This window comes from Lingula anatina, chromosome 4 (genome assembly GCF_051362555.1).
Source record: "Lingula anatina isolate TDL-2025a chromosome 4, LinAna3.0, whole genome shotgun sequence".
In the NCBI taxonomy this organism is placed as follows: Eukaryota; Metazoa; Brachiopoda; class Lingulata; order Lingulida; family Lingulidae; genus Lingula; species Lingula anatina.
The window spans coordinates 21,168,575-21,178,024 of NC_141770.1; the positions used below are offsets into that span (position 1 = coordinate 21,168,575).

The 9,450-nt window shown below is 34.0% G+C and overlaps 1 protein-coding gene across 2 annotated transcripts; it reads right to left on the bottom strand.

Moving 5' to 3' along the window:
- Nucleotides 1-474: 474 nt before the first annotated feature.
- Nucleotides 475-9,439, bottom strand: LOC106170379 (uncharacterized). 2 transcript variants are annotated; one of them, XM_013550224.2, is made up of 3 exons: nucleotides 9,264-9,439; nucleotides 6,818-7,060; nucleotides 475-2,145 (listed from the first exon to the last, which is right to left on the bottom strand). In XM_013550224.2, the coding sequence occupies exons 2-3, from the start codon at nucleotides 6,998-7,000 to the stop codon at nucleotides 1,675-1,677; spliced, it is 654 nt and encodes a 217-aa protein (XP_013405678.2). In that variant the 5' UTR covers nucleotides 7,001-7,060; nucleotides 9,264-9,439; the 3' UTR covers nucleotides 475-1,674. The 2 variants fall into 2 exon arrangements, with proteins under 2 accessions (XP_013405678.2, XP_013405679.2); XM_013550225.2 differs by having other exon boundaries at nucleotides 9,268-9,432.
- Nucleotides 9,440-9,450: the final 11 nt, after the last annotated feature.

Consider the following 9,450-nt stretch of genomic DNA (forward strand, 5'->3'; position numbering starts at 1 on the left):
CCCCTTAGTTGAGGCTTTGCCAATACTGGATAGACAACGTCGATTCCACTCATGCTAATGACTAAATATTGCAACCTTTTAGTTTGTTACATATATGTGATAGCGGATCAACATTCGTTTTTCAAGTGGTTGCAAGCCCAGTGAAACAGGGAAACGAAGACTTTTATGGCAACAAGATAAACATTCTAATATTACCAAGAGGCATTGATTTATGAAGTTTGATTTCCAGTTTGCGACACACGACAGCGGCGCAATTAGGCTTTTTACAGAATCCAGTGGTTAGTTTCAGATCGTTTTATCAAGCACGGCAACTTGTAATTAGATTTCTCGACTCCCCGCGGTGAAGTTTTTTCACTCTCGATCTTTTTGGCGAATGAATTTTTCAAAATTATGTGCTCCTCTTTTTAGTAAAGAGGAAAACTGCAATGAAATTAATGGAAAATGCAAACTTGACAATGGGTGTCAAAGGAAAACTCAACCTTCATACGATTGTATTTCTTAAATAAAATATATATGTTTACAGTTTTGAACAGGGCCTAGATTTTCAAATGAAAAATAATACATTGTCAGATTAAGTAAAAAATATATATTTTAAGATAAAATAATGTTCACTACACATTACCCACTTATTTGATATTTAATATATTTCAAAGATATACCTAGTTTCAAGAAAGATTAATACAAATAATCTCTGAAGTTTCAATGTTAAAACATTAAAAACACCTCCATACTAGTACACTCTATATTTTGTACTTAAATACAACAAATTACTCAAATATCAAACTTTATTGCAATTAACAGGCCTAAAAGATCTGCGCCTATTAATGTAAATGCAAAAGTCTGTTTATGCATATGAGTGAGAAATTCTGTGAACTTTGGAAAAATTTGTCAAGCAGCAGCAAGAGATCCCAGTATCCTCTGGATATATTGCATACCTAAAATTGTTCAATTCTAAACAAATTGGTTGCAATCAGAAAGAATTTAAATATTTCCTGAGAAAATACTACTGTGGTTCCCTTTCAAGGTGTTCATATATCGTATGGTATATCTGCTACCATTGGTACAGGTACAGTAAGTAGTACCAGGGCTGCAGATTAATAATCTGCACTTTTCTCCAACGCGAGTGGAGAAATGTGCCATAAATAAGCCAGAGAAGTGTGAATGTATAGTGAAAAATCAATCTGTGGCCTTGATACAGTGTAGGTGTGTAGTTGATTAATGTCTATATAATGTATTTTAACCAAAAATATTACAGGCTAATTTGTGACCAGACTTACACTGGAATGTTACCACCATAATAATCTCCAGTGATTACGCGATGCTCAATATGAGGGAATTTGAAAACAACTGTCATATAGTGAACACACACACAAACACACACACACAAAAAAAAAAAAAAAAAAAAAAAAAAAAGACATGACAATCGCAATCAAACGTGCCTGGTTTTGTCAGTCACAATTAACTTCAGGAATGAAGTCAAACCAATGTTAAAATGTCTGTTAATAAACGAGTTCTAAAGTGGGATTTAAAAATTTAAATAATTCGAATATCATACACCAGGTAGTTTAGACTGACTGTCATCTCTAAAACCAAACCAATTCTCTTATTTCACTAGTTGTTCCCTAGTAGTCAATATAATGATGACTATCATGGGATAAAGCATAAAACTGATCATTATAAATCTAGTTCACTCTGCCTGCTCATACAGCATCTTGTTCTCCTGGTGCCAGCTGGTGGCGCTGATGACACTCTGATTGTGTTCTGCTTCTCAAACTGCTGCCCCTTGGACTTCAAATATAACACCCTGGCCATGTCTTCAAACATCTCTTTCACCCCCTGGCCCGTTTTGTTGGACGTCTTGTACTGTCCACTTAGCGCCTCATCCCCAAAATTCTGGACGAACATTTCAATGTCCTCGTCTGTGACACAGGACGACCCATGTACCTGCTCATCGCATTTGGTCCCACACAGGAAAAGGGTGTTTGTCTTGGAGTACATTTTTATTTCGTTTTGGAACTGAGAGAGAACACTGAGGGATCCTTTATCGCTGAGGCTGAAGCACAGTAGCCCGGCATGGGCCCCCTTGTAGTAGCTGGCTGTGAGGCTCGATACCCTCTCCATGCCCCCTGTGTCCCACAAGGTTAACTGCATGAATATGAAGAGGAATAAAATTAAATATAATGGTACAGAGATCCTATGATGGTTGCATCCACAAAGCAAAGTAAAAAAAAGGTCAGGAAGTTACAAAATCTCAGAGCACAAAGTTTATGTACATACATGTAGAACAAGATTCAAAATTATAAGATATGGCAGGATATTGTCTTTTCATCCTATTTCTAATCAGATAAGATAAGATAAGATAAGATAAGATAAGATAAGATAAGATAAGAGTTTATTTAGCCAATTATAAAAATCGGAAATCATTTTCCTTTTGGAGCAATATACAGAGTAAAATAGTAAAATAATACAATAAATAAATAAATTAAGAATTTAGTTTTGAGTTCAAATTAAAATGCGTCACTGCACTTGGATAAAAGCTGTTTAAAAAGCGTTTACTGCCTTTAAAAGTTAAAAGTCTACTGTTGCTTGGTAAAAAAGTAAAAAGAGATGTTGCAGGATGGAAAGAGTCTTTCATGGTGTTGACAATTCTTTTCTCCATTCTGTCTTTAAAAATATCATCCAGCTTGGGGAGATCCTGCCCAATAATCCTGCTTGCAGTTTTTACAACATTCGTTAATTTCTTCCTTTCCTCCCCAGCTGTTCCGCTATACCATATTATAATTCCGTACGCTAGAATGCTTTCAATTACACACCTGTAAAAATTGCCTAAAATAGGCACGCTATCAGTAAAAGTTCTCAATGATCTTAAAAAATACAGTCTTTGCCGTGCCTTCTTTACACTCTTTGCGGTGTTATCTTTCCAATTCAATTTACTGTTAAGGTGTATACCAAGTAGTTTAAATTCCTCTACTCTACTAACTTCAACATTACCAATGGTGAGTGGTACCTTTACATTCTGATTCCTTCTAAAATCCACTATCATTTCTTTGGTTTTAGCTACGTTCAAGATAAGATCATTACTCTTGCACCAGCTTAACACCGACTCAACAGATTCTCTATATGTACTCTCGTTATTATCAGTAACTAGCCCCACAAGCGTAGTATCATCCGCAAATTTCATGAGAAAAGTCCCGTCGCTTACACCAGTACAATCATAGGTAAAAAGGGAGTAAAGACAAGGTGAAAGGACGCATCCCTGTGGTGCACCAGTATTTAAGACTGTTGTTTTTGAGCTAAAAGAGCCGACTTTAACAGATTGTCTTCTATCTAAAAGAAAGTCTAAAATCCAGTCACAAATAAAAACAGGTAGCTTAAGATGGTTTAAAAGTTTCAGATATAGTTTTTTTGGCACAATTGTGTTAAAAGCTGAACTGTAGTCAATAAATAAAATCCTTGCATAAGAATTTTTGTTATCTAAGTGTTGTAATCATAATTAACAGTAAAAAGGACAATAATACATAATGTGCTTTCCCCATAAAATCAATTAAAATTGTGTAATATTGTAACATTTGCTTTCATTCATGTTTACAAGTATTACTATCCATACAACCCTTGCATTACCACCATAACATTCAATATGTGAAATAACAAGGCAGCAAAGCTGTCAAATGTACAGACAAAAAACAGAATATAAAGATGCAAAAGAGGTCATTTTGTCAATTTTGATGCAATAATAAATAATGCTTATAATGGCACTGTCAATCAACACTGAATTTTAATCATGCACAACAGGTAACATGCTCAATAACAGGAGCAGATCCAGAGGTATTTTCTGACAGTATTCCAAACTATATTTGTTGATCCATCCTACACTTTTGATGGTCTTCCAACAGAAAAAAATTGATACCAGTCAATGTAAACTCTAAAATCTGACCGTCATCTGAAAGACCCAGAAGACGGCCTCAATCCACCCCTGCAATAAGATTATAGGTTCTGGACCATGAGAGTTCAAATTCACATAATGAAAATCCCAATATTTGAAAAATGTTGACAGTGCATAAAATAATGTTACATAATGTTTAAAGACATAAAAACCTATGCAACTGCTTATGTGGAAATACAGAAAATCTGAAGAGCTTCAGGTGGATGGGAGTTGAAAATGCCAGTGTTTAGAAAAAAATTAAAAAGAAAACACAAATAAAAAAAAAATATTCCAGTAAAGCTGCTATTCAAACTTTTAATCTTGCTGTATTAACATGATATGAATAATCCCAATGTGTTTGAGGATAATAAGGCACTGTTATTCATCTATAGCATTAATGTTGGCATTGCACAAATTTTTTTTCTTTTGTAAACTTATTTGCAATATTAAACAACATTTACCTGCATAATTAGCACCAATCCCTAATTATGTGACACAGTTAAGAGAGCTTAACCTATAAGACTTGAATGGGAAATCTCAACGTGTGTTTTATGTAATCTTATTTAATGGGCACTTGAAAATCAATTAGGCAAGTAATTTTATAGCTCTGAATTTAGCTAGTGATTATCCCAAGGGACAATGACCACCATCCATAAACAGTAGCCCCATATAGCACTCCATAGAGCTGCCAAAACAGAAAACAATCACACTGATTTCCAACACAAGCTACACTTCAGTCCTATGAAACTTTTCAGTAAGTTAGAATATCATAAGTAAAATGGTTTTTCCTTAATGGTCATCCCAACAGCGATGTCCAAAAAAGTTTTTTTTTCATCTTTTATGCAATTTAACATAATGGTCAACAGCACAATGGCCATCAATTTTTAATAATAAAGAAAATGTATCATAGCTATTCAAAAGATGTGACTAGCAATGGTATTCAAGCCAATGGAAGTTCAAAGACTAAGTCACACCTTGAAAATGCCCATATGTGAAAATTTTAATTGTAACAAAAAACTATATAATTTCCAGAAAGTTAACCAATATAACAGGTTTTCCAACTGAAGCTATAATTTAGTGCTATGCTACATTTCTGTAAGTTTGAGAAGAGTAAGTGACTTGGTTTTCCTTTAATGGTCACTATGGAGGCATTGTCTGAAATGGGGTTGTCTTCAATTTTGATGCAATATTACATAATGCTTCACAGCATAATGACCATCAATTTTTAATAATAAAATAAAAGTATCATGGATATTCAGAAAATTTGATATGGAAAGGTCTTCAGGGCCATAGAAGTTCAGAGTCACAACTTCAAAATGCCAAAATGTACACAAGAGATAACTGTACTGAAATGAATTTCTTTCCACTTTCAACACTTTTTTTACATATATCAAAATAATCAATTTACTGTCGTTTTTAAATGATCAACTAAGAAAGTTGTTGACATTGGAAAAATATCAATAGAACAATTTTAAATGTCCAATTTGTTCCATTCTGAGATTCTGAACATGGTGAATGATTGAATCTGACAAACTGTAAAGATATGAGTTTATTTCCATTTTTGACACTTTATTTCAAAATGCACAATAACAGGTTTACCATCATTTTTATATAATCAACTAACAATATTGTTAAGATGCAGAAAATGTCAAAAGAACACCTTTACATTACTAATTAGTTCACAAATGAGATTGTTAACATGCCTAAGAATTAAATCCGAGGAAAAAAGACTTATATACAAAAAAAGGCACAATTTCACCAAAACTGAACCGATCAAGCTTATTTTCGAACCTCATCTGTATTTTAGTAAATCTGATCACCCCTGTGAATTTCAAGACGATTAGCCAATTGATTTTCCTTGATATGTGTTATCGGTGTTGCACATATGCTGAAATAGTGAAAAAACAGCATAACTTCCATAAAAATGGCCCGATCAGACTGATTTTCGAACTTGACCTGCGTATTATGAATATTCATCATTTCAGTAACTTATAAGCCAAAAGGTAAAACGGTTTTTCACTTATCGTGTTATCGGTGTTGCATTTATGCTGAAAAAAATGAAAAAATAGAATAACTTCCACAAATATGGCCCGATCATGCTGATTTTCGAACTTGACCTGCGTATTATGAATATTCATCGGTTCTGTAAGTTTCAAGCCAAAAGGTAAAACGGTTTTTCACTTATCATGTTATCGGTGTTGCATTTATGCTGAAAAAAAATGAAAAAATAGCATAACTTCCACAAATATGGCTCGATCATGCTGATTTTCGAACTTGACCTGCGTATTATGAATATTCATCAGTTTTGTAAGTTTCAAGCCAAAAAGTAAAATGGTTTTCCACTTATCGTGTTATCGGTGCTGCATATATGCTGAAAAAAGTGAAAAAACAGCATAACTTCCCTACAAGTGACCCGATCATGCTGATTTTTGAACTTGACCTGCGTATTATAAATATGTATCAATTCTGTAAGTTTCAAGCTGAAATGAAAAACAGTTTTCCACTAATCGTGTTATCGGTAAAAGTGCACGGCGACGGCGACGACGGCGACAGCGACGGCGACGACAGACGCAGGTGATGGCTATATGTACAGACACATCTGTGTCTGTACATAAAAAAAGAAATAATATCATATCAAAATTAGATCAAATCAAATCAAATCAAACTGAATTAAAGGTGCATTCACAGAGGAAAGAGATGATACTTATGTAATTTTTTAGCATCATTTTGCAACACACTAGTATTTTAAAGTGTAAAAGGCTGCAGAAGGAAATGTGAAATCAATCCTGTAGAAAGGACTGAAAGTACCAGATTCATTTTTCAAAGAAAATTTCCTGCCAACAATTGCAACCCAGCACCTTTATTAAAACTATAATGAAAGAAGTTTACAGTCACCTCTACAGCCACATCATCTTCCACCTTGAACAGTCTGGAGAAGAAATCCAAACCAATGCTGGACTTGGGATCAGCATCAGGGCAGAATGATCCATCTATAAAATTGCGAAATAAGGAACTTTTCCCCACACCAAACTGACCAAGGATAATTATCTTGAAGCAAGGCACACCCTTTGATGCCATGGCTCTTCACAATATGTAGTCCTGGTTCCTAGCTTGGAAACTTCTTGGCGGTTCAGTTTTCTGTAATAGTAAATGTGAATAATCTTAAATATTCCAAGTAAAAAAAGAAAAGGAAAAAAAGCCAAATACACTAAGCAAAAATATAAATACCCTTGGGTGAATTATTTATGTAACATGTCATGGGCTATGGATAGTAATCTGTAGCTACAGACAGTGCAGCCAGCTATCTGTACATTGTAAAAACAATCACTTAGTATGATTTAATATAATATAAAATATAACCCATAAATTAAGGCTAATAAATTTTTAAGCACTGTGTGGAGATTTTTTTTATTTTTTCTCAGTGTTCATGAAAAGTGTACATCTACATTGGCTAGTACATGTAGCTCCTGGCTCTATGTACTAGTACACCCCAGTACACAGAACACCTCAGATTCCTTACTTTGAAAAATGTCATCTATCATCAATGTTCAGAATCAGAGTTCATCTCCTTCATTAAGTTGAGCTTAAAAGCAAACACCATGCAGTGCATCCGTACCACTATTTTAATAGCCATTTACCATGAGAAATTTTTAGTTTAGATCTTGACATTACTATACTCATTACTAATTTTCCCTTTTTAAATACATTCTGTCAACTTACTATTTAAGTTTCTTTTAAAATCAAGACACATTTTGACTTTTGTACCCTTTCTGAGAAGATAAATCTCTTTTTTCATTCAATAGAAATCAACAGGGCCTACTACCTTCTGAGAGAAGACACCAGATAATGTACACAGATAAGATAGGTAAGGGATTGTCATAATATCAGTCAGTCCAAAGTGTAAGAATAATTTATCATAAGTTTATCTATAAATCTGAATAATGGAAAGTTCCTGATTCAAAATCAAAATTCAAGTTTAGGTACTACAGGCACTGGAAGTGCAATAATACTGGTGATACAAACAAAACCAATGCTTGACACTATGGCGTCCCATTTCCAATTCAATGATGCATGTAATGATACTGGTAAAGTATCACACCTGTGTTAAACAAATGTGTAACTGAACATATGTCACTAAAATTGAATGTGCTATGAACTGATAACTTTTCTCCGTCTTAAAGCATACATGTAGATCAGCTTTTTGTTGTGTCCATTAAGAATTGTGCATTATTTTGTAACTGAAGCTGCCAAGTCATTTTTAGCTGGAGGTACATGGGAGTAAAGCTGTGAGCATGAAGCAGAAGTGGATTTTCCAACACTATGGTCAGATAATACTTTTTTCTTTTGGCATTTTGAGCTGAGAATACTTGTAGAAATATGGGATATTTGACATGAAAATGTGTTTTGAAGCTTGAAGGTACAAAATTGTGCTTATTTTCAGTCAACTTGTTTTCGAATAACTTGCTGCATTAACTAACAATGCAACAAAGAATGTCAAGAACCAAATCCTCCCAAGACTAAAATTGTTGGCATGGGCAGTTTTTTGTATTTATGTAATCTGATATGCCAATATCTAATTATTGTTTGGTGTTTTATGGTATGTGTTGCAATTATAACAATGTTTAAAAGCCCTTTAATAAACTTAGAAAACCAGGAAAGGGAACGCAACTAACAACTACAGGTAGATCACATCAAACCATTACTGTTGTGCAATTATTCATCTTTTTTTTTTTTTTTTTCAATATTGTGACAAGTGTTTAGATGGTTTATTTTCAGGGATCTTGATGGAACACACCAGTTACAAGTGCTGCACAATTATCAAATTATACCCTCTACCAGGGTCACAGATTGATTTTTTCTACAGATACTCACAGAAATGTCTCTGGCTTTTTTAGCAAATATACCTAATTTGGCAAATCCGCTCATTGTTAAGAAATTGGGGAGAAAAATATAACTAGACAAACACATACCCCAGTAAATAACAGTAAAAATATAAATAATTTTCAAATTAACAAAAGTGCTACAACATGTGCAATTTAAGTATGTTTTTTAGCTACTGGTACATGTAACTACCTGTTAAATATAGTACACTGTGCAGCATAATCAAACTGAAGAACAATTATAATATATCCTAAAGAAAATCAGTACAAAACACTGGTTGCTACAATGAGCCCATACACTGTACTGTACATGTACTGTACTGCCTGGTACATGTAACAAACTAACAGCAACAACATCGATCACAGTAATTCATGGACAATGTTAAGCTCTTGTACATGATGTACTGTACATGTACACTATTACCTGACAGTGTATATAAACAACAAGTTGAAATACTTACGTACGTCCTACGTGAAAATATTCCTTCAAATATACTAGAACAGCGACCTTCTGTGTTCACCTGAGTCTTACTTCCCCCTTTCCGTTTCATATTCTCTTGTCAACAACCGCTTTCTCTTCGCTGGACATTCCTCCCGAGCATTCTACCGTTTGAGGGAATTCCCTTTTTTAAACATCACGATAGATAT

What these genes read in the sequence shown, in the direction of transcription:
- LOC106170379 (XM_013550224.2), bottom strand. Translation starts at nt 7,000, where the DNA reads ATGGCATCAAAGGGTGTGCCTTGCTTCAAGATAATTATCCTTGGTCAG. An exon ending in AAGATGATGTGGCTGTAGAG is followed by an intron (nt 2,146 to 6,817) that starts GTGACTGTAAAC and finishes ATATTCATGCAG; the next exon opens with TTAACCTTGTGGGACACAGG.